The 26,091-nt window shown below is 39.6% G+C and overlaps 1 protein-coding gene across 6 annotated transcripts in view; it reads right to left on the bottom strand.

The window, feature by feature from the left end:
• pcdh7b (protocadherin 7b) overlaps window positions 1–26,091 on the bottom strand; it is a 147,419-nt gene that overhangs the window by 57,428 nt on the left and 63,900 nt on the right. For 2 of the 6 annotated variants that reach the window (XM_067437343.1, XM_067437340.1), the window contains exon 2: window positions 14,576–14,792. The exons of 2 other annotated variants lie outside the window; for them this stretch is intronic. In XM_067437343.1, coding sequence (XP_067293444.1) covers window positions 14,576–14,792 — 217 coding nt within the window. The remainder of the gene's footprint in view (window positions 1–14,575; window positions 14,793–26,091) is intronic. 2 more of the 6 variants (XM_067437346.1, XM_067437341.1) reach the window with 1 other exon arrangement.

The raw sequence follows: 26,091 nt of genomic DNA, 5'->3' as shown, positions 1-26,091 counted from the left end.
CAACTAGCATTCCGTCATAACTCTGCCGTCATTATGTTAAGCCCCGCCCACTGACTCTATGGACGATGTGATTGGCCTGACCAGAGTTTGGTTTTTACAGCTCAGAAGTGTATTGAGAGTTGCTAGACTACACTCGCGGCAAAATAGATTTGCTGCCGTTAGGGTGCGTCTAGATTTCTAGGCTACAATTTTACAATACCGTATTAGACTTTTGGATAGAGGCTGAAGGTACATCTGCATTTGGCAGAACTCTAAAATGTAGGAACTGTAAATTTTCTCTCCACCGGCAGCCATCTTGCAGAGTCTGACAGTTCACCATCATATGCGGTTATAAATACGGAGGTGCTCAGAGCCCGTGGCTGTGGGTTTAGGGAAGATGTTCCTCCGTAATTCCAACTCGCAAACAGACGGAGACCAAAGACCAACCTGAGTTGAGAGGAGATTTGAACGCTCATAAACAGTAAACCTCTTTCTCTCCTAATCACCTTGTACAGATAAAGTGTCTTTCCTCCGGGCCCCGCTGCAAACTCGGAAAGAGACTTTTGTACACTGTCACATGCATCCCCGTAAATCCCACCTAAAGAACGCCTGTTATTACAGTTTTCCAAACACACCCAGAGCCGGTGAGCTTTAAAACTATTTATTTTTGTACAGCATTATATTCCCAATGCTGCGATGCCCCCATCACATCTTTCTTTGCCAGGCAGAGGGGTGGGATTAATTTATATGTGCAGATTATATACGGGGCCAAAAATTACATAGAAACAAGAAGGAAGATTTAACAGCTAAGCAAAAGTAATCCGAGCTTAACGGACGCACATAAAACAAAATGAAATTAACAAGAAAGAGTGAGGAAAGGGATGGGAGACGGAAGAAAAAGCACACATATAGACCATCGGGAAAATGTAATTTCCAAGCCAAAAACCATCTGGTCTTGGCGGATAATCTGGTGACCAATTTGATTAATATAAACACATGGGTGGGTATTAAAATTGTGCCATTTTTCATTTTTAGTTATAATAAAAAAGGCAGATTTAGAGGTGATTTGGAAGGTGAGGTGGGGCAAAGGAATTAAATTGACGAATGCTTCGCTGGCATGTCTTACCTTGCACAACATGGGGGTTAGATCCTCCCATTATTTATTTCACGTTTTCTCTCTCCGACTCCGCTAAAAAGTGGCCCGTTTCTCCTCGGCCTCGCCCCCGAAGCAAAGCTCTCTGACCATCAATTATTTCCTTCACTCTCTGAATTGGAGTCGTATAGTTCACCAGGCAGCACTGCCATGACATTGCCTGAACCCAGCAGAAGTTCACCTGCAGTTTGAGACCTGTCATACAGACAGACGAGTCAAAGTGGTGTCTGTGTTGTTTTAGCATTGATTAATGTCTCCAGTGGAAGGCTTTTAGCCCGCTCCTGCTAGTCTGACGTCTACTCATAATTAGAGGAAAATATTTACCCAAGTCTAGTCTTTGTTGAAAAAAAGGCAATTTGCCAAGTAATGGTGATGACCGTGAACATTTGAAAACCATTAGGACAGACAAGTCCTCGTCAAGTCAAGGCTGGCTTTAGTCACGTAATGTTCTTTTCTTGTGACATGACTGAAACCTTAAAAAACACCCCTTTATCGATCTCAGATAAATGTCAAGCAGTTTTGCCGTCCTTAAATTTGATTTGTGTCTCTCATTTCTCTATTCCGTTCAGCTTTGTCAGTTTCAGCAGTTTGAGCAAACACGTGCCAAATGAAAGCGTCATTTATTAAGGGTAAAATAATATTTGTTGATGGATGGTAAATTTACAGACTGTAATTCATCACAATTAACTGAAGTTTTATAGGGTTTTCTTTTACTAGTCAAGGAGAAGTGAGGTAAAACTAATATTGCATATTTTATGTGTGCTATTAACTGAAATTAGTGGGTCTATAAAAAAGGGGCCATGGACATATGACTTCTCAATTTAAAAAAGAAAAGAACAATTCTTCTCCAAAGGCTTTTTCTACTTTGCATTATTCAAATTTTCATCAACTAGTCAGGGCGTGTTTTAATATTCAGAATATATGAATGTAGTAAAACTTTTTTTTTGAACAGCACAGGGCGGAAAGTGGAACGGGTTTGGCAAATGACCTCGAGCCGGATGTTGGGTCGCTTCCGTCCTATATGTTGTGCAATGTACAATTGTATAATGGCAGTACTTGAAAATAGTACGTCCTGCATTTGGAGGCAAGGCTTCATTTACACACATTTTCCATTTTAGGCAGATTGCTTAATCTGATAATTCATGATAATTTGTTAGCTAAAACATGGTTTCATCATGTCATATATTGTATGATATATATTTTAGACCTCAGCAACTTTGTTTTGACAAAAATGGGGACACTTTACAATAAGGTTTAATTTCTTAACTACATTTTTAACATGAGCCAACAATGAACAGCACTTCTACAGCATTTATTAACCTTAGCTAATGTTAATCTTAACATTTACTAATACATTTTTATTGAGACCAGACCAGAGCAAATGATTTTGTGAGAGGTATGAATAAAACAAAGAAAAAAAAGCATTTCATATTTTCTAATTTTATTTGTTTTATACTGTTAGTGAAGAATGAGGAAAGCTGATTGTTTTTAGACTGCTCTACCTCAGTGGTCTAACAGCCATCGTCCATGTCAAAATGTTTGCCAATGCCAATAAAATCAAAGGCGCCGGGGCTTACTATCATATGCAATGAGAGTTTGTGGAAAGATGTAAGCAGATGCACATCTTAGATGAATGCAAGTATTTTATGATAGAAATGTTCAGCTTTCAACAGTCTATTGATGCAAACTACTAGCCTAGAAATCTAGACGCACCCTAGCGAGATGTATTCGCCTAACTCTTGCCGGGCCAATCACATCGTGTATAGAGTCGGTGGGCGGGGCCATAATGACAACGGCAGAGTTGCGTTTGCGTGCTTCTAGTAAACACAGAAACTGGCGAACGGCGGCGGTTTTTCGAATCAGCTTTGACCGCGATTCTGGAAGACTTGGAGTTAAGCTTTTCTCTGGGAAAAGGACAAAGAACGGCACTGAAGTCATTCTTAAAAAGGGAAGATGTGTTTGGAGTTTTGCTGACCGGATACGGTGAATGTTTAATCTATCAACAAGCTCTGTTTCACCTTCGTTGCTCTGGTTGGTGTAGCGCTATCCTTTCGCGTGCAGAGGGAGTTTGAAAGACAACCGTTTATCCCGCCCCTCGGATTGAGCCCTGTCTATGGTGAGTTTCCAGACCAAAACATCTCGATATGGGTCTGGCTTGTCAGGTTTGTCAGTTATTTTTTTGTGACATTTCTGCATTTTAAATTAAAACAAAATGTGATCATGATTCATGTAAATCATAAATGAATGTGATGACGAGGCAAAAAAGTTAGCATTTTCTACATATTAGACCAACATGAGCACATGTGAATGCATATCAATAGTACGAGTGTGCGATCTCATGGAATGTACAGGCCAAAATGAGTTTAGGCGTGCATGTGATACGCACTTTATGGCATGTATACGACACGCTCTTGAATAGGTTGGGGGTGGTGGGGTGATTGGTTCATGCATATAATATGCCATAAAGTGCATCATATGAAAACTGCGCAAAAAAACTCATTTTGGCGTATACATTCAACAAGATTGCACGCTCTTACTGTTTATACGAATTTTTGTGAGATTGGGCTCTTTCAGACATATTAATAAGAGTGAACATGTGCATATTTAAAAATAAAATATTATTTGGAAATAGTTAAAATTGATTTCTTCATTAGCCTACTACAATTAGACCTATAACTTTACCAATCTTATTTATTCCCACTCCAATCCCTTTTAATCCTTTAATTATTAAATTCATCATTATTATTATTATTATTATTATTATTATTATTATTATTATTATTATTATTATTATTATTATTATTATTATTATTATTATTTATAATAATACAATTTATACTCCAAAGTGTCCCCCAAGCACAAAAGTGAAACTCCACCTATAAACTACTGACACTGTAAAATAAAGTGTTACCAAATAAAGTGTAACCTAGTCTTGTTTTGTTACAGAAAAAAAAAGAAAGTGATTAGAGTAACACATAACCCTCAACATTAATAGGATGCCTTGCAAAGCAGGCTAACACAATATTATATATATACAGGCAGCAGTGTCAGCCATATTGTTCAGTAACAGCAGAGCTAGCGGTTTGCTCCGAAGGGAACCTGCACTATCAAATAAATCACCCCTGTGTGTTCAAGACAAATGAGGCTGCTAGCATTGCACCTGTTAGCAAAACATCCTCACCCGCATATGCAAGGCCTCTACAGAACAGAGTTTCCTTCATAACAGTGTGACCACTGCATATTAAACCACCTATGTGGTAAAAAAACACAAAAAAACACGCTAGAACAGAGGGAGAAAAAGAGAACAAAGCTTAACCGAAACAATAGAGAAAGCCCGACTTTAGTGCTTATTTCTGTTTATCATCCTTCCTTTCTCTCTGACCATCAAAAACCCTGCAGATTAGGCCTAGGCTGTGAACAGCAAATGGGGGGGTTTGTGGGGAGGGGGAGTCATTTCATTCTAGTTTTTCCATGGATAAATCGGACACAAATATTTCTTGCCATGGCCTACTTGCTGAGCCTTGGCCTTATGCAGAATTCAATTCCAATTTGTCGCTCGGTTTCTGCTTGTGTTTGTGTGTGTGCATCCTCAGGGGTGGGTGTATTGTTTGGGGGTATTGTGAGTGGATTTGAGGAGCCCATCTTATGGATTAAAACCTCTCTCCGGTTTTGTCAGATCATCCGTGCACTGTGGCACTAAATCAGCGTGGGTGGTTTTTATCATTATGTCAATCCAACCACCACCAGCCTCCTTCACTACAGCAAATATTGCGCCGAAGGAGGCCTATGCATGGAGAGCAAGCAGAAAGAAAGAAAGAAAGAAAGAAAGAAAGAAAGAAAGAAAGAAAGAAAGAAAGAAAGAAAGAAAGAAAGAAAGAAAGAAAGAAAGAAAGAAAGAAAGAAAGAAAGAAAGAAAGAAAGAATCAGTCGTCGATGTTTAATTTTTAAGTATATCAGCGCGAGCGAAGGAAAGACTGACAGTGACATGAGAAGGAGAACAACAGGATACAAGATGCAGCAAAGGAAGAGAAGGAAAACAATCTGATAGAATTCCTCTGAGAACGAAAGGCTAGATTTATGGGGAGAATATAAAGAAGTCTGTTTCTAAACTCAGAGAGCCACGGGTGCTGGTAAACTCCCTCTACGGCCCTGCCTCGTATCGCCCATGGCTAGTCATTATTTCCTCCGAGCAACCACACAAAAAGCCTCGAAACGCACACACGCACCTTTTGTTCGCATTCTAGGCCCCTAAAACCAGGTGTGTCACCCTTGCTTTTTGTTCAAGTTGCTAATCCTTTTTTCCGGCGAGGGCTAGAAATCCATTTCTTCTGTCTTTCCTGTCAGAGTCATGTGATCTTGAGGTAATTGTCTGTTTCTTGGAGTATTTTATGCCGGCTTCCCTTTACATAATGAACAACAATCTTTTCTCCCTTTAGGGCTCACTCATCCCTCTTTCAAAGTCTGCGCTCTTTGTACCTCTGAGCATTTTTGTTCTTTTGTTTGCTGAATCGGCCCCTTTGTGTGCTCTGGTATGTGGGAGGTTAAACGTGCGCGAGTAGATCTCCCGGTTTGACATAACGCCGCCATCACCTGGCTCTCCGTGAGGTCTGGGTGAACACTTGTGTGCATTTTCAACATTTCTGGTGGCCGCGCGTCTACTTTGCAATCCCGAAAAAGACTAAACCTTCAAAACGCAGTGGGGAACATACAGTTGGTAGAGAGACTTGAATGAGATTTGTCAGGCCCCAGGCATATTTTACATGACATTTCAATAATTATGTGCCAATGCATATTCACCTCACAACAGGCACCCAATGAAAAGCAATGCCAAAAATAATTCCCCGAACTGTCAGGTGTTTATTTTATTTGTCTAGCTGCCACCACAATTCCTTTCTTTCCCTGACCTTGCACTGTTTTTCAATTGACATGCAATTTCTAGACATCAAGGCGCTTGCTTGGAAAACATTCGGATGCTGATGAAAAGAAAATGCTGCCATAATGCATGACTTGAACAGTTATGACAGAATTGTTTCTTTTTGTCTGTTCGCTGCGCGCTTTTACGATGTTTATTTTTAGAAAGAAAGGGATTTGTTTCCGTTAAACGTGATTGTTTGAGAGACAGTCGCTTTTCTGTTTCGTGAAAGGTCACGGTTCACGCTGAGATGGTACGGGACAGAGGCACAGCGAGAGCTTTGAGGTGAACCTCCCAAATGCCACCAGTTGACACGTGCAAAAAAACGTCTCTTCATTCTGCCTCACCTACATTCATTCTCTCTGTGGGCAAAACACTAGCCTGTTTCTTGTTTAATAGGACAAAAAGCGGAGGAGGACAAGTGAAAGGATGGAAGAAGAGAAGAAAAGAATGCCACAGGCCTCAGTGGCTTCACTGCCGGTGCTGCAGGGATGCATCTTCCTCCTCTTGCGCCTCGAGCTCTCGCTGCAGCGTGGTAGTCTACTCATACATCTCGAAACAGGGGCAGATTTATACTAGGCCAATGCCAAAGGGACAGCTGGAAAACCTTTCAGAATGGATCACATTTAGCAGCGAGAGAAATAAATATTATGGGGGTACAGAAGCAGATAGTGAAAGTACCTTCACCACAAAGCGATCCACCATATTTAGCTAAACATAGATGGGTGGTGTGGTCTGATTGGTATAAAAAGCAGTCATGTGACATGGCTGGCACGCAATTAGACCGTTAATGATATTCAGAGTGTTAGGATACGGATTCCGTGACTTTTCGCCACCTCTGATCTCGCTCACACTCTCTCTCCTTCTCTCTCTCCCTCCATTCTCGCTTTATCATGCTTAATTTCCAGCTCGGTAATTAAGCTGATCCGATACCTGATGTGATTGCAGGTACTTCAAAGTCTCGCCACAAAGTGATGGTGAGCGTCTCATTTATTTGAAAGGTCTTGTGGCCATCTCCGCTAATGCCTGCCTTGGATTTTAATAAGAGCACTCAAAGAAACAGCCTTCAACAATTATCCTAATGTTCCGAGGAACTTAAAAATAGCAGTAAATAAAACGCATTTGACCAGAGAGAGTAAGAGGAATGTTTTTTATTTAAATGTTACTCTCATGCTTTTTCCAGTTAAATACTGCGCATTTTGATTTAAAGTATTCTCCACACATCTCTGTATGCGTTAAAAGTCATTTTTTTGTATGGAAAAATGGCATATTTTCACAACGGGGATATAGGATTCTCTACATTTTAGCTGCCGTACAGATAAAACACTAAAGCTTCTATGTTGTGGGGCTATTGTGCGATTCTTTTTAACAAGCATTGGAAAACTGAATATATATTCCAAGGCTTGTCAAGCCTTGGAGCTTGGGAGTCTTTCAACAAGCTCAGCAAACGTCTGACTCATTATTCCCCTGGGTTATTTCCAGTCAGAGGACTTTGGGAATTCTTGGGAACGATTGGTTGCGACAACAGAACATCAAAAGGTAAGAAACTAACTGCTGCAAATGCCAAAGGTTAGCACTGCCAATCATAAATACCGGGAAAACATGCCAACATAACACATAAGATGATAACTAGTCTCCGTCCACTGAAAATTAGCTTCACTGAAACATAAAACTAATTGGCTTGGCTTATCCAAAGAGCAAAATCTTAATAATAGTACTATTCAACCTCTTTAATCAAGCAGACAAAATTAGCGGTCTTAAACCGGAACACTGTTGACAAAAACATTACGTGCTTGAACATTTATTCCCTTATAATTTAGGTAAACACCCTCTTCACTCTGTGGTTAAACTCCCTCTCACCCTTTGAACTTATAAATTAGGATTATTTAGATAATGAGAGACACATTCCTAAGGTGCAACATTGTGGATGATTTGGCTGTTGGAACAAAGCAGCCACGATTCAGAGGCCGAAGCGAGACAGATTTTTTTTTACCTTTACCTTAAAGGGCAGCTTAGTTGTAAACACCAGGAATGCCTGTATAATTAAAGAGTGTCTAAATTGTTTTGTGTGTTATTTTTTTTGTTTTGTTTTTTGTTCGGGAAGTGTCCACCAGTTCACAAAAGCAAGGTGACGCTGAAAGACTTGGTAGGAAATGTAAGTGAAATACTATTTGTTTAGTTCAGACTTTATACAGGTCTAGTATGGCACTCTGCCTGAACAATACTTGCCACTTCACTGAACTCCTCAAAAAAAAAAAAAAAAAAAAACCCTAGCGGGGTGAGCTTGTTTTTGTTTCATACTGATTAAGAAAAGCTGCACGTTTTCACCTGCTAGCGCTAAACGTCCTCACAGACTCTTTCAAAAGTGACTGGAAGACGAATTGCTGAGTGAAGTAAAATATGACATGGTTACACAATTCAAACCACTAACTTAGCCGGAAAGACCTGTTTTTACCCCTACAATACAACCGCATAGCCAATTGGACTGTTCCTGTTTGCGGAAGCAATCCGAGACAGGAATGCTTGAATAATACAGTTTAGCATTCGCGCTTTGGGTGTTAATAATCCTGTGCAATCTTCTGTGACTGTTTTCCAGTAAGACAGAATACACCAGTGTGTATTGTAGCGAATAAGATCAACCGCAAAATACATCACATGCACACACTCTACCTTACAAGAGTAGCCTATAATCCTGAACCTGATTCCAATTTTCTGATAAAGAAGAGCTCTTTTAACTCTTTAGCACAGGGTGACTATAACAAATGACCTTGAGTCTCAGGCCTGCCGACGTGACATTTGTACAACAAACCCACCGCAGCAACCCGCTCTCAGAGTCCCAAACTAACCAAAGACTAGCACAGTCCAAACAAAAAATTTAGCAAAGGTTACGCACAAACTTTCTAATGAATGCAAATGCCAGTAAAGGTGGCCTGTGATGCTTGCCATTGCTTTAGTGATCTCTCTCTCTCTCCTTGCAATTATCGGCCTCGCTCGAGTTCTGGTGAAATAAAAAATGAGGTTTATTGGATTGAGGCTCTACTGAGCTCTTGAAATATGAATAGCTTTAATTAAAAGCGACTGGCATTGCCATCTGGCCCTCTGTATCCAGCTTCTCTAATGAAGAGAGCGTACGCGCAGTGTTTATTTATTTATTTATTTATCTGTTTGTTTGCTAATGGCCAAGTTGCTAAGACAAACTTGAGAGGTACAAGTATATTTTTGTGCAACAAGTGAGTTTGTTCGGAATCTATTAAGTTGCTGCAAATGGTTGGGGGTTCTTCTTGCTGATGACAAAATTACCGATCTTCTTTCTTTTTCTATGTGATTTACCCATTCGTCTCTGTCAGTATATCAATATTCAGTACTAATCACATATTTAAGTAAAGAAAATCAATAGAAAAGTGGAAAAGGTAATGGTAATTGTCGGCTAGGAGTCAAGGACATTATCCAACTTTACAGACATTTACTTTAAGCCTAAAACACAACAGAATGCAAAGCTTAATTCAAACTACAGGCAAAACCCCTGCGAGAAATCAATACGTAAAATGTATACACATTAACAGTGCATTGGATTCTATTTTTAAGGACTTTTACAGACAAACACACTACATAAATAAATAGTATATATCCAACTAATCCTATAAATCGGCTTTAGCTATATCTGCAACACTGAAAGTGAATCCTGCAACACAATTTCCAAATAAAAACCATTTGTATCGATTCATAAACACAGGTCTGAAGTGATCATTTCAGCTCCCATTGTCTCCGATTGCGCTAATATTGGGCTCTACTGATCCAAGACCAGCTGTTGATTATATTCAGCTAGATCACTATTCTTGCTTTGAGACACATTATACACCCAGTATCTGTTTGCAGTCCTGATAAGATTACAAAAACACTTAAAGCCTAACAAGCACACTCTAGAGACAGACATCTCTAGGGTTCAAACGGTGGTCAGAGATTTTTGCACAGTGTTCCCCTAGAGGAAAGATATCTTCATCTTTGGTGAATGCTTGAGCGGAGCTCCGCTGTCTCAAAGGGAAATGCAACATTGTCTGTCTATCTGTTTGTCTGTCTGGCATAATCTAAGTACAGAGTTTGAGGATAATAACATATAAATGATGATGCCGGGAAGGAGAAAATCAGAGGGGAGAGGAGATGCAAGTCCCATGGTTCAACACAGGTGAGTAGAGAGAGAGGGAGAGAGAGAGAGAGGGAGAGAGGGAAGAGATAAGTAGCGAGGAGTAGAGCAAATGTATTGACTGGAAGATCATCGATTGACAACGAGCAAGTCGAAGAGCGGGATTTTTCCTGAGAGTCAATCAGTCTCTTTCCCGCTCTCTCTCTCTCTCTCTCTCTCTCTCTCTCTCTCTCTCTCTCTCTCTCTCTCTCTCTCTCTCTCTCTCTCTCTCTCTCTCTCTCTCTCTCTCTCTCACACACATGGGTACATTCATGTGCACATTAAAGGAAATATCCAATCGTTATTTACTGTCGGCTTGTGTAGCGACATTTGTTTGTGCTTGAGCGAGAGATATAGAAAAGAAACTGGAGAGAGAGAAAGAAAGCGAGAGCGTGTGGTTTTGGAAAACCCATCTTCACAGCAGGGCTTCTTCATTAGGGGGGACGTGCCATGACCTTAATCCCAAAACAAACAAACACACTCACAAAACCTCACCAGGATCCCAATCACACACATCCTTCGCAAGCATAATGACCACAATTACAGACCTTCACTGATTCCTTCTTTCAAGTGATGGCATTTTGCCCATCTGTTAACTGCAGGGGTGTGTGTGTGTGCCTCTGTATGATCTCCCGTCCATATTTTAATTGACTCCAGGTTATCAGAGCTGTAATACAGCATTAGGAAAGCAGCACTGTGAGGGGCGATGACTGCCATTTAACTGACTTAATTAAGTGCTTTCCATGAGAAGGACACTGAGAATGTTACCCTTTCAACATGGAGAAACCTGCAACATTCTTTGCCGTCTTGTTGTGCTACAGACGGAGCGAGACGGCCTTGTTTAATTTTCTTACACGATTAAGCACAGCTCTTAGTGCTTCAACTAAGTAAGAAAAAATTATCCTTGACTTTTTCAAACAAGCAAAACAAAGGAGCTTTCTATATTTGTTTTAAATATATAGTTTTAATTAAAAAATGTATTTTTAAAATTTAATTTATAATGCTTTTTCTTCCCTACAACGTATATGTGTGTTTTATATGAACACCGATGCATATTCTTAATAAAACAAATTGTTTTGACAATTAATATGAACTTTTAGGTAATTTAATTAAAATTTTGAACAAAAGTAACTTAATTGAATTAGATTTTGTGTTTATTTGTGTAATTCAGGGTTCAAATGTAAATGTTTATTCCTGGATGGATAAAAGCTGTGGAAAAGAATCGGGATAGGACTCGGGCAGAAATCATGTTCATGGATGCGGTTATAAACGTTACTTTAGTGTGAGAAGTGCAGGACCAAGTGCTGTGGAGCTGAGCAAGGCCGCTGGAGAGATTGTTACGCAAACACACGGCTCGCAAGCAATGGGACTTTTATTATGACAGGACCCAGTCGCCTGGGGCTATTTCCGCTTTTACGGTCATGAGTATGAGGTAACACAGCTTTTATTATATTAGATATTTTTAAGTTTGTTTAAAATGATGTTATGACGTTCCTCTGTGCGTTCCTCCAGCGGCTGTGACACTTGTTGCACACTGCTAAGAGTAAAGCGTTTCTACAGAATAAAACCAGAAACAGAGGGTAACGCAGATATGACAAAATTGAGAGGCGACTCCCTCACACATCCTGGTTTCTTGGTTAAAATAGCAGTTTACTCACAATTTACAAATTGTTGGAAACATTTTGGATATTGTAAGAACTCAAATGAACAAAATATATAACACTGGCCAGGTGTTTTTTATCTCTTTTACTGCAAAAATTCTAAATAATACACCTTTAATAGTGAGAATATATTTTTTGAGTTTGATAGTGCATTTAATATAGTGTCATCTGACTTTCTAACATATAATAATTAAAAATGCCTACATACAATTACGTATTAAGATTAGGGATGTGAAATAATAATAACTAGGTGTATTAACATAAACCATTACATCACATTAGATCTGAGTAATTTCTCAAAATAAAAGACGACATGACCCATATATGTATTTTTAACATACTTTTTTTTCTCTCTTTCTGCATACTTTTAAAGGGAATTGAAAAGTAAATATCTCCAAATCACAGTCAAGAGGTGTGATCACACAAGAGTGAGTTTGGATGTTGTCTAAGTCCCCCGAGAGAGCATTAAAAGCATTAAACGAACCTAACACCTACCCAAAAGACTCTGTCAAAGCGGAACTAACCCACAGCATGCCTAAGCCAATTATAGATCTCAAACACACTCACACACACACATACACACACACACATGCTCAGGACATCTCTGTCATGAAAGAGACATTGACTGCGACTTTGCTGGGTCGCAAGTGTGACCAGCAGTATTTGAGTATACGAGTCTCTGGGTGAAATGTTTGATAATGCATGAGCTCAGCAGAGCACATCAGCTTTGAAAATTCCCAGCGTCAACTTCTAACTGCATTGAATGCATAAGCTATTGTACTAATGTTCACTTCTGCTGAGTTCTAAGCCGAACACAGTCTCCTGACTTTTCTATTTTCCCCGTATCTCTCCTTTTCTAAACCCCCAGCTCTCTCACGCACTGATTCTCCTAAAGATTTGGAGCACAGGGTGAGGCATCTCTTTTATTTATCAGAATGTGATTCATCTGTTTGTTTGTATCTGCCCTTGAAAGATCTTACAAGAAAGATAGAATTGAACAGGAAGAGAGGGAAAAGGGAGAGGCGTGATCTGGCAGGAGAGAATGAAAATGGGAGAGACCGACAGAAAGTGAGCTGGATGAGAAGAGAAATCATTAAATAATTACTAATAAAACATCAGAGAGAATGTGGCTGTGTCTCCGTGCATTCACGCACCCCCCAATGTCCATGGCTTCCTGAAACTCTAGTGTTTGAGACTGAATAAATGCAATGATAGCACAATCACATCTGTAACTTTCCTAACCTTAGGAATATTGGCGATGGAATGACAATGTATTTTAATGATATGAAATACATAACCTATGTATGTCACAAATAAGAAAGAACCACTAGCGCAATAACTTTTTCTCTGACAAAGGGTCTTATTGATGGCCAAATTCAGTTTTGATCTAATCAGCCTTGCATTGATCTCCAAGTGACCAATTACTTTTAGCTTAGTCTGAATTAGTGCCAGACTTTAATTGAGGCCAATTTGCCGCAGAATTGTCTAAATGCAAAAGGCTTTAGATCCTGCACAGCAAGTGGGCTAAAACAGCTTCTCCTTTTAATCTACATTTAGGCCAATATTCTTCCAGTGATGAAGTTAAAAATCTATTTTTTTAGACTGCAATTTACCCAGTCTAATGTCCATTTGCGAGGTTTTTGACCTTTGACTTTCTACAAACCATGACGTTTTAGTGTCATATAACTTGTCTCATTGAGGTAATGCAATACGCAAAGCAAAATATGGACCTGATAACTTGACTCTAAGAGAAACACTCGCTCCTGCTCTCCTAACATGTACTCCGATGAGCAAGCAGAACGGGCATTCCACAGAAAATGGCACGCTGAGCTCACACAATACACACCTGTTGCTGATAAAGTATCATATGTAGACAAGACAGCCCTTAATGTCCGACATCTGCTACCGAATACCACCCCAACAGTGGCTCCATTGATAGAGACCCAACATTGGTTGGCTGGTCACCAACAATGGAGGTGACTGTTGACCACAGAGAGCTTCTAAAGAGGATAGGTAACTCAGCCACAATGAAACAAGATACATGCTTTTACTGTTCAAGCCCTTTCACCTGTTAAACTCCTACAATATAAAGAGCGCGATAGGCACAGCGGCATATCGGAATGACTGTGTTTACTGAAAAATGGCCACAATTACTCAAGCGAAAACTGTTCCAGGAAATCAAATGTTTTTGTTACACACAAAAAGCGAAGAAAAGGAGGTTTTGTATCTATTTATCTGGTGCACAAGCAAATCTCTTGTGAATTAATCTTTATAAGAGGAGATATGTATCAATGGAGCAGCCTTGACCTCTTCTGATGCTACAAGATTATTTTAAGGCTAACTACCTAGGGCTACCCTACGTTAACCAATCTTTAGCTTTTACTGGAATAAACACAGTACAATACATTAAAACGAATGGCATATATATAAATCTATATGAATGATTAATGAGCTGTTGATCCATTCACACTAAACACTACAATCACTGTTAGCGTATAAGACAGCGCCTACTCAGTCCTTTCTAACCATATTGTCATATACCCAAGCAAAACTGTAGTGTCAACGTTGCAGTGTATGAGTGTGTGGCCTTTTGTGGGAATTTCCCTATGTTGTTAATTGATGAGTATGCCTCTTCTTATTTAGCTGTTTAGCTTTACTCTGACTTATCTTTTTTTTGTGTTTGCCCCTACCATTTTCCATATGCTCTGCCTCACCGACACTGCCATCGGGCGTAGTCCTCTCATAGGCGTCTTCGGGTAGAGGGAGGGCACCTAGTCTGGGGCCGGATGAGCTCTTGCTGCTGGGCGTCTCCGACTCCTCCAGGCCACTGTCGTAGCAGCTCTGCAGCGAGCCCTGGTGCGGGTCCTGTGGCTGGCTCACCACCGAGAAGGTCACTCGGCGGAACGGCTACAAGAGAAGAGATTGCTGGGGGTCACTGGACTGAAGAGGTCGAAGAAGAGGTTGATGGGTAGATTATATTTTTGGGGGGGTGGGTGGGGGGTGGGATCATTCTCAGTTAAAGTACTTTTGCTGTAGCTCTAATAAGATACTTTAGCGCACTGCGCTACATGCTACAAAACGACAAAAACATCAACTGAATTAATTGCTCTCTTTCTCTCTAAGTAGTAAATATATGTAGCTTGAAAGCAGTGTTCAGCAAGGGAAGCTAAAAAAATAGACAAAACAATACTAATGAGCTGCACAGCACTTGTTTAATGGATTCTCACATGAATAAAAAAAATGTTAGGATAGTAAGTTCAATGCCCAAAGGAGTAAGTACAGATGCCACACTTGGCATTGTGGTTTAAATATAGCGGCGGAGGTCTGAAGGACATCAAAGTCTCCTTGTGTGGTTTACTTTATAGCAAAAACAGGACAAGAGAAGCAAGTATGGTCCCGATGGGAGATAGAATGGAACACATGGCTACAGGCTAATAAACAAGCGCGTGGATCCACACACTCACATTTTTCAAAGTAACTAAAGAACAAATAGGTGAAAGGATGCACATAGGAGTAATAAACTGGTACACAGAGGCTCGTGCGAATTAGTGCTCTGCGCTCTGAACCTTTGATTTTCATTTCCTCTTCCTCTCGGGTTGCCTCAGCTTAGGAATGGCACAAAAGACAGCACGATCGGAGGAGATGACTGACAGCGGGCAAGGAAGGGAGCCAAATTTTCTCGGTTTGTGCTGAGACGCAGCGAAAAAGAGAGCGGGGAGACAAATTAAACTAGGAAGGACATGAAGTCTACTCGATATGGTTCATTTCATTAACGTGAACTAGATTTTCATGAAATCAAGTGATGAATTCTTGTTTTCTGCTGTTATCAAAGCAAAACGTCTTGCGACTGATACCCTTTAGGACTTTTTAATCAGGAAAAATGAATTTGTTATCCTGATTTAACTGCTCTAGTAGGGGAAAGTTGGGTTAAACAATACGAGGACTTTTTGTCCTTCATATCCCAATGAAATACACTGAGATAAGGGAAACATATGGTCTCCAAGCTAAATGAGTGGCGTCGAGAGAGAGAGAGAGAGAGAGAGAGAGAGAGAGAGAGAGAGAGAGAGAGAGAGAGAGAGAGAGAGAGAGAGAGAGAGAGAGAGAGAGAGAGAGAGAGAGAGCGTTGAAAGGTGGAAATTAAATTTTGATAATTTAACTAGCATTGGAGCCTTGTAATTAAACCATTGACTCTTCCTGTCTGCGTAAGTGAAAGCAGAGGGAAAAAAGAGGAGAAGACAATGGAGGAGAAGTGACCCCCCCCCCCCCCACCCTCCCATCATTCTTTCTTTCCCTCTCACTCTTTAGCCTATTACTTACTCACATTATCCTACACTGATCGTTGGTGCTGTTTAGTCTGTGTGTGCTGTGAGTTGAAACATAATTCAACACAATTCATCAGGTAGAAAACCTGACCCAGGCAAGAACAGGACATTTCTCCAGTTTACTTCAATTGCAATTGTCAAATAAAACGTTTAACTGTACCGACTACATTCAATGTAATATATAAATACATGCATTCAATAGTGTATACCTCCATGTCCAAACATTGATTATTTTAGTCTATGCGATTAATGCCCAGTGTCACAGACAAGGCTTAAAGGGATAGTTCACCCAAAAATGAAAATTACCCCATGATTAAAATTTTGGTCTGACATTAACTGCCATTATAATGCTTGGATTAGCCATGACATCTTTTAATATAACTCAGACTCTATTCATCTCTAAGAAGAATGTCATATACACCTGGGAGGACTTGAGGGTGAGTGAATCATTGGCTAATTTTCATTTTTGGGTGAACTAACCCTTTAAAGGAACTGTATGTAAGATATTTAATTCAATTGCAGTACCAGTTTTGGCCACAATCTTACATACACTTCCTTTAAGCTAGTCCTAGACTAAAATGCAAGTTCGAGCTGTTTTAACTGAAAGCAAATTGCACTGCCTAAATACAATCTGATAATAATTTAAATCAACTGAGACTCTTCAGAAAAATTCGACACAATTCATATGGATACATTTCACAATCTCTTTATGGACTTCTTTGAGCGTCGAAGTGTGTTGCGTAGCTGTCAGTGGAGGGACAGAAAGTTGTCAGATTTCATCAAAAAGATCTTCATTTGTGTTCCGAAGATGAAAACAATTATTACAGGTTTGTTACGACCTCAGGGTGAGTAATCAATGACAGCATGTTTCCTTTTGGGTGAACTATCTCTTTAAATGTCCTAATTTAACTAAGGTCTAATCCTGGCTTAATCTAAGACCTGCCTATGAAACCAGGCCTCAGTTCTATAAAATATGTAAAAGGACTCCATACTCTATCCAAGAATATCTCGGTCTGAAAAAGGCTGAAGACCCCTGCTCCAAATAAATATAAACAGCAGCCAAAAAACCAATAACTATTTTTTTTTTTTTTCAACCTCTGCAGCGAAAAGTTCAGCTGATGCATTAAATAGACACTAACAAAGCAGCGGCGTCTCTAAGTGTTTGCCTCTGGCCTTCTCCCCGCTTCCCCACTGTCTGTCACTGCACATTTTCTTTCAGGAATATTAAATAAGACGGAGCACCATCATTCACTCCTCTTTTTCTTTCCAACTCGCTGCCTTTTAGACTGAGTAGCCTAACACTCATCATTACTCCAAATTGTCCCTTTAATTTGACACGTCGCCATAATCTTGGCATTTGTATTCTGTCAGGTTAGTAGGGCCTGTCTTTCAATGTAAAGGAGTACATGCACGCACACACACACACGCGTAAACACAAATGGCTGTTCGTCGTCCATGCATTTATAATGAACATACATATGCACGTATCCACGTGTCATTCATCTTTCTTTAACATGCCCTTGAACCAAATCCCTCCAAAATGACTCTCATTCACTGATGACCAGTCACCAATGACCAAAACGTACACATATACCAATGCCTACCATATTCTGATAACATTAAGGACGCGGTTTGCACGCACTTGACATTGGTTCTTCTACTGCATTAATTAATTTATTTATCTGTCTCCCTCATTTATCTGGCTAATGTAGAAATCTTGGCAATAAATCATGTTTCCATGTAATTACAATCAACATTCAACAAATGAATTGAAATAAATATTCATAGGCTAAAAATTTCACTTTGGATAGTCAAACATTTGTTGCATAATTAAATAGGAGCCCACAGGGGGTCTCGCTACAGCGCTAAAATAACGGATCAAAATGATGTTTATGTATCAAAGCTCCATTCTCTCTCTCTCTCTCTCTCTCTCTCTCTCTCTCTCTCTCTCTCTCTCTCTCTCTCTCTCTCTCTCTCTCTCTCTCTCTCTCTCTCTCTACCTCCGAAATGAAATGGCTGCCTCTGCAGCTAAGTGTGACAGCAATCAAAGACCCACGCTGAAGAGTTGAGGCTTAAATTACCCACAAATGAACTGAACTTTAGATAAATTGGTGGAGTGTGGCATTATGCTTGGTGCAAATGTGATTTTCAAATATAAGAGTCGATGAATGTCATGCAAGAAGAATGGCGAGATGCGAGAGTTGTTGCCCATGCAAAGATAGATTTGGTTTAGGATTGGTTTATTGATTGGACATTGATTGGCTGGGCTTCCTTGCCATAGAAGCAGCTTTATGAAGGGCATATTTAATTAAGCCGTGCACATATAAATGTGCGTTCATCCTTTTGTGGCATTAGTCATCCCATGTTGGTTGAAAGAAAGACCCCTTTATGAGGTCCATTTATATGTCATATAAATTATATAAAGAAGGATATCGGAGGCAATACATGCTAAATAATGACAAAAATGAAGTGCTATTTAAATAAAATTCAACAAGAATACCTGTAATTTGAAGGGTTTTTCATCAGAGTAGGTGGAAATACTATTTTAATAAACCCAGCAGAATACCCAGTGGATTTGCATTCATTTCAAAAGTAACAATATTCTGTAAACAAGCTCAAACAAGCTCATCTCTTCAAACCCTTTTTTTTTTCGTAGTTTCTTAGTAGAAAGTGTGTGTATGTGTTTGCGTTTCTTGGGTGTATGTGGGTAGCGGAGTGACCTATATCCATGAACCGTGGAGAGCTGTGGTTATAGCCAAAAACACTAATTCTGAAGCCGCCTTTGTCTTTCTGCAATCAAGCAGACAAGAGAGGAAAGGAGAAGATGAAAAATATCACTGGATGAGACAACTGAAGACAGGGAGAGAATGCAACTTGGGTGGCTAGTGTGGTGAATGTACTGGACGTAGATCATTTTGTGAACGTTATTCAGTCACTGGTGTCTAGACGTGATGGCCTGGTGATAGAACCTGTAATTAACCTCCGTTCAGATTTTCATAAGCACCCTGAGGGTGAACCACAGAATGCTATCTGATCGAGCTGCCACTGTACAAAAACAGCCCAAGGGTAACGCTACTGTAGGTCAAAATAACTCGTAAATCAGCTCTAGAATGAGCTTCAGGTTGTTTAAACTCATAATGAGGTTACCAAAATTCAAGCTACAAATGAGAGATAAGCTTTCTGGGGTTCTGATACCACGAAGAACAATGTGTCTGCATTGGTTATTTTGTATTTGTATGCACGGGAGAACTTCTCATAAAAAGAATTCTGCTAATCTTGTTTTTTTTTCTTTTCTTTTTTCTTCTTCTAATGAATTTGGAGTATTCCAAATGCTGCATGCATGAGGTTAGTCATTTGCATAATACACACCCTCATCTCCATATAAGGGCATTCAGCACAACGCCAGATCCTCGAGCAATGCTAAGTGTCATTCTCAAAACCATGTAGTTCAAACACATTAAACACCTTTTATACAGACCCAGATTACAGACCTCTTATTTGCCAGCTGTACATATGTGTAAATCTGCGTTTTTCAGAGCAACCTCTGAAATGAATATCTGTTCGCACATTTTTTTTTCTCATACATTTTGAATTTTAGTGAGTAGAAGTTTAGAAATTTTTGGTGAATCTATGATATTCGTGAAAACGTTGGTACGCATAATTCACACACAAATTTGTTTTGTGACTCAATGTCTTTCATCTTTGCTCTGAAATAACACAACCTAATCAATGTGATGCTGAATTCCGAACAAATGTTGATATAAATGTATTTTCCATTATAATTACATACTAAAAACATTTTAAGAAAAACAAGCTAGAACATTGGCATTGGGAAAAAGTTAATGTTTATGACTAAGCTACAGATCTCTTCTTACTAATCCCAAGAGATATACCTGTTAAAACATAATTCCCATGCACCTGATTACCCACACCTATGTAAAGTTTCCCATTAAAGTCAGCTATGTATTTGTAACAGTCAAATGTGCAAACTGTCAATGTTCCAATTATTTTTGTATCATTATATGTAGAGAGCAATAATCTCACGCAGCTGTCTTTACCCCTTAAGTTAGCTGTTGTAACCTAATGTGTTTAAGTGGATTTGGCTGTAAAATATTTTCACTTATTTTCAAATTAATGAATTTAAATGATTTAAATGAAATACCAAATAAAGAAAATATAAATTTTTTACACTATTTTATGTTTTAGATCTAGTAGAAATTTACCCTTTCGCATTTCACTTTTTAACTCTTTCCCCGCCAAACACAGAATATTCCGTTATTTGTGAGAAAATGCTTCTCGGCCAAAAACGGAATTTTGTGGGTTTTCGTGTTTTCACTGTCAGATGCTAGGGGGTGCTGTTACGCTTCTTCTGAATGAATACTGAGTCTCCTGATCAAAACACATGAGAGGAAGACACAGTAAAAAAAAAGCAATCGCATGTAATCATATGCATATGTAAAATAACGTGATCGCCATCATTAAAAAGCATATGAATCAAAACTATCCAATGCTACTGAATGAAATGTGGACCCAGGACGAGCTATGGGACTTTACAAGCATTAGAGGTGTTGATGGACTCGATCTACCCCATCTGTGTTTGATCAAGTCTTTCACAAAAACATGATTTTCTCAGCTTTTTGTTCAAAATGTTGCTTTTTTATGAAACTTACCAATTCACATGTTGATAAAAAATGAATGCATGAATAATTTTCTGTTGTTTTTTGTTGTTGTTGTATTTTAAAAGAAGAGGGTCAGCTCTTTATTTTGATAAATTGCATGCTCAGGTATTGAAAGAAACAAAATATTCTATGGACTATTACATTTTTGTGAAAATTGTCAAAATCCCTGGCGGTGACTGGCAACTTTACTTTTCTTTGTTTTATGCAGACGAGGAAAAAGTTAATAATTACATTTTAAATTGTTTAAAATGACGCTCCATTTAATGCATTTGATAAATAACAATAAAAACCAGTTCCAGTTTTGGCGTATTAATCCATGTACAAACGCATAAGGCTTCTACCTGGACTTTCTGAAACTTCAGAATGTTTCAAAATCTTGATAAGATAAAAAAACAAGTTCTGCACATTCTCTTGAGCGCCTCTCAAGCCTAAAAGCGAGCGCGACACGTTAAGAAAGGAATGTGTCTCTGTGTTTAAACTACTAACAGAGCCCCTGGTGAGGAGGTCAGGGAGTTTTGTTTATCCTGGAGCTTTGGGAGGCTCAGGTGTCTGCTTTGTCTTAAGGGATGACTGGCACTGGTCAAGCTTCAGTTCTCTTCGGCCTTCCTGCCTATGAGGACCTCCAGATGGGCTCTAGACCTCCTGAGACCTGCTGGAGTTTAGCCAGGTCTGAGTTCTCTCTGGCAAGGCATATATCAACACACCTCACTGCAGGCGCTGAAAACTTCCAGGGCAGATCATACCACAGGGCCACTTCCCTCGGCTGAGTGTACTTTTGATATCTCACCCAAGACTGTTGTGTTTCAGTCGACCGGTCTTGCTCTAAGGCACCCCTAAATGTTTCCAAACTGAGCCACAGCAAACATTAAACAGTTTAGCCACTTTTCAGGCCCTCCTTTGATTGCAGTCCACATGTCTACAGCTTTATACGAAGGGCTCTTTAATCACGTTTAACCCATCAGCTGCCCTCTTCACGGACAAGCCTCAAGCTCAACTGATCAACACTTCAAGAGCATTCTTTCACAAAGGAATACGAAGCTCTCAGACTCTGTTTTCCCCCTTTCTTTTCCCTTCCGTCTGAAGTTCCTCAGATAAAACCTTCAGAGTACATCTCGGTGTATGTCAGTTGGCTGCCTTTGAATGTAATCCTTTTCGAAGGCACTGAGGCATGGATATCTCACCTGGCCTGATCATTCATTCATTCATCTATCCATTTTTTCTTGTCATCCACTCCACCTCGCACTCTCAGCAACAGCATAGTGATGCATCACTTCTTGCCGTTCCAGTCCATTTCCACTCAGGCCAACTTTGCCTTTCCGCATGCCAAGTGTTCCAGATGTTCGTGCCTTTGCCAAACAAAACACTGAGGATGTTAGTCACTGTAGTGAAATTAGCCGCCCTTGTTTATCAGCGTTCATACATTCTTAATCAAGAAGGCAGCATTTATATGTGGAGCAAAGAGCCCGCTCATCAAAATTTCTCTTGATCCGTGAATGTTTCTCTTATATATCCACAAAAAAGCACTGTTGCAGTGAGCATCTGTTTAAAAATTTAATTTTTGCTCTTGTTATAGTCGAAAATGGAGGCTCAGTGCTGCATCTGTATCTTTAAACCTCCTCAGGTACATCTTATTCCTGGTTTTGTGATTGCGGTGTCCTAAAACTCTATAAAACTTTTTGATGCTGTTCCCAAAAGTCATATTAACCCTATTATTGTCTTCGTTTTGGATAAAGGAGGGGGTTTGACTCTGCGTGAAGCCTTGAAAAAGTGACAAAAAAAAGGTTTTGTCAATAGATTTTAAAAACAGCCTTTCTATATTCCACCTTTACATTCGCCTCATTAACATTTCAGAACATGCATTAACATTCCTGACGAGACCTGAAGAGATGAAGGGGGGGAAAGCGCAGACAGATGGGAACCTCAAAACATTTCTCTATGCTCTTTTCTTAAAATCCTAGCTAAACTTTTAATTGCTCTTTAAGCGCGGATTAAGCCAGAACATATTCCGAAGGGATGATGTGACGGCTTCAAAGGCTTAGCCGACCTCTGACCCTCACTTCATGAGAAGGAACAATCCCTCCAGGGTGCTGTTTCACACCCCAGATCCCAAACATGCTCATCTCATGTTTATTTTTAGACAGTTTAATGATAAATAAACACCACAGACATCTCACACCGGCACATTTTCTCATGATGCGATATCCAAGTAATAGATTTTGGAAGCATTGTGTGCTCTTTGTTTTGGCTTTGAATTCAAAATGTGTTTCTCTCTATATCATGTTTTTTTTTTTTATCTCGTCCCCAATAAAGTATGAAAGGGATATGCAGTTTCCTGTTCTGGTGCCGAATATCTAACCTCATCGGGGCAAATCCATTATCACCGCCAGGAGAAATGGATTACGGTCTCAGGTATCCGTCAAACGTAGAAAAATGCTTTCAGGTGCCTTTCCTAACAGGATAATGCAGGAAAGTTGAACTCCATTTCAACTTTGAAACGCACACACAAACAAACAAGCGCACGCATCTAACTTGCAGACAGTCTGGCTTTGACTTGCGTGATCACGTTACAAACAATTTCAGACGATCTCCTTCAGCTCAAAGGACGCTATCTTCTTCACCCTTCTTGTGTGTCCCCGCATCCGTCAATCATCGGCCAATGGCACCGCGCTGCAAGAAGCGCGCAGGGCTCACTGTGACTACGAGCAGTCAATCTGACAACTGACCCACTAATGTCACTAAGTGACAGGCGTAATCGCCACGGCTGTGGTAGTCAAAGGTGACAGAGGCCGTAGAGTCAGCGAAAGCGCAGGCTGTAAACAACCTGAGGGCGGACGGGATATCGTAACTCGGACCATGCGGTTTCGTGCCGCGGAGGGAGAGCCGTCTTTCCCGAGCAAATATCTGCCGGCGTAATAAAAAAATCCACCCAGTCTGAGTAGAGAAATGACAAAACAGAGTATGTGTTCACACCTCAGCTGGATTATGATTGACACATGACTGCTCTAACAAAGCACAGATTTCTGTTCCCTGGCAGGCCGCATTATCTACATCATAAGCACTAGTCTATTAAATACATCTGCAAACAGTGAAGCTGTCAAGATGGCGAATAATGCATTAAAGTGATATATCTTTTAGCGTTTTGAAATTGTGAAAAATGTGCCATACAGAGAAAATATTTAACCCGAGGAGTGGAAATGTGAGCAGAGCAGAAAGACAAAGAGATATCATGGACGGCCGCAGCATTATTGAAGAAAAAGAACATATCGAATTCGACTGAACTGAAGAGAGCAATGTTTATAACCCTCTTGAGGAAATCTGCTCCACAGACGTTCTTTGTAATTTTACTCCTGTCTAAATGAAACGTGTATTCGTTGGTCTCGAAATTATGAAGCAAATTGCCTTGTTTTTTTTTTTTTTTTGGTTAAGTGCGATGTCTTTTTGAGAAATCTGTTCCTGTCTGGACAGAGACGTCTGCAATTGTGAATATTGTATTTTACAACATTTCCTGCTCATTTATTCTGACCTTTGCTGAATACCATAAATGAGCATTTCTTTGCATTTGCATTGGCTGGTGTTCGTAAAAAGTTCATAAAAATAGAATTCAGTTAATAAGAAGATTCAATCATGGACTAAACTTAATGGCCACCAGAGCATATAATACTAAGCACAGGAACACTCTACAAAAAAATGATGGGTTAAAAGCAACCCAAGTTGAGTTGAAATGGCCAAACCCAGCATTTGGGTTGTTCTAACCCAGCAATTGGATTGTTTAAACCCAGCAATCGGGTTAAATGTCTGCTTAAATTAACCCAATTGTCCAATTGCTGGGTTTGTCCATTTTCAACCCAAATTGGGTTGTTTTTAATCAAGCATTTTTATAGTGTAATATTGTCAACTTAAATATTTCTATATTTTAAATAAATGCTGTTCTTTAGAATGTTCTATGTATCAAAGAATGCATCTTCAGATGTACTGCAGTTCTCATTAAAATATTAGGCAGCAGAAATGTCTTCAACCGTAAGAAATGTTAAGAAATGTTTATTGAGCAGCAAATCATCATATTAGAATGCATTCTGAAAGATCATGTGACACTGAAGTCTGGAGCAATCTCGGGAATAAATACAATTCTAAAATGTATACAAATTATGTTATGCTATTTAGATGTATGATGTTATTCAGTTATTTTAAATTCTGCATTTTTGATCAAATAAAAGCAGTCTTGGTGAGCACACAACAATTCTTTAAATTTAGTGTATATTCTTATTTTAATGGATTTGTATGATGCTAACTAAAGAGATCACAATCCTGTTTGCAACTCAAATGTTGTCTGAAAAGAACTTACGACTGCCAGTGTAGTTTCAATAGTTTATAATGGTCAATCATTATAATAGTCAATATAAACTAATTCCAATTGTATGCCATCATCCATAAACAATCAGATTAAGATGTGTCAAACTATTCTCATCATGCAGTATTTCATAGGGTGCGTATCAGTCAGCTCCCTAGCTAGGTGGTGAATCAGTATACTGTGTACATGAATGTGGTGACTCCCTGATTAGTGCCCTGACTGCTGAACTAGCGAGCATATTGAGACACAGCCATACACTCACTCCTCATGTTAATTTTCTATACATGTGGTTTGTTCATTCTTTAGACATCTCAAACGAGCAGTAAATGTCTTTAACAAGATGACTATCCAAATGAGCTCATTTGGGTTTCAAATCTCCACTGCACATATTTCTCTTCTATCGTGCGTTCTTGTGTTGTTCTTTTATTCTGGTGGTGCTACACAAACAAACACACAAATGCATTTTGTGCCCTGGCTTCTGTAACAGAACACACGGTAACGTGTAAAGACAGAGTGAGAAAGTGGAGGCTTGGCATAAAAGATTTACAATCCGTGAAGAATAATGTTCTTCTCCGAGAAGAAAAACAAATGTAGAGGCGGGACTTAATTGCGTCCGTCGGGAACCGATTGGATCATTGTGGTTTTGCCGTTGCTGTGATGTCATGTGAGTGACATGCGTCCTGCATCATTTCCCTCCAGTACTGTCCCCTATAGTTACTAACTCCCACACACACACACACACGCACGTTTCGCGTTTTATTTTCTTTCCTTTACCTTTTTTTTCCCCGTTCACTTCATTTCCTGTGTAACCGAGGACCTTTCGGTGGACTGGAGCAAAAGAAGGCGTTTATCATGAA

Source organism: Pseudorasbora parva, chromosome 1 (genome assembly GCF_024679245.1).
Source record: "Pseudorasbora parva isolate DD20220531a chromosome 1, ASM2467924v1, whole genome shotgun sequence".
In the NCBI taxonomy this organism is placed as follows: domain Eukaryota; kingdom Metazoa; phylum Chordata; class Actinopteri; order Cypriniformes; family Gobionidae; genus Pseudorasbora; species Pseudorasbora parva.
This window is presented reverse-complemented; position numbering and strand designations above follow the sequence as displayed.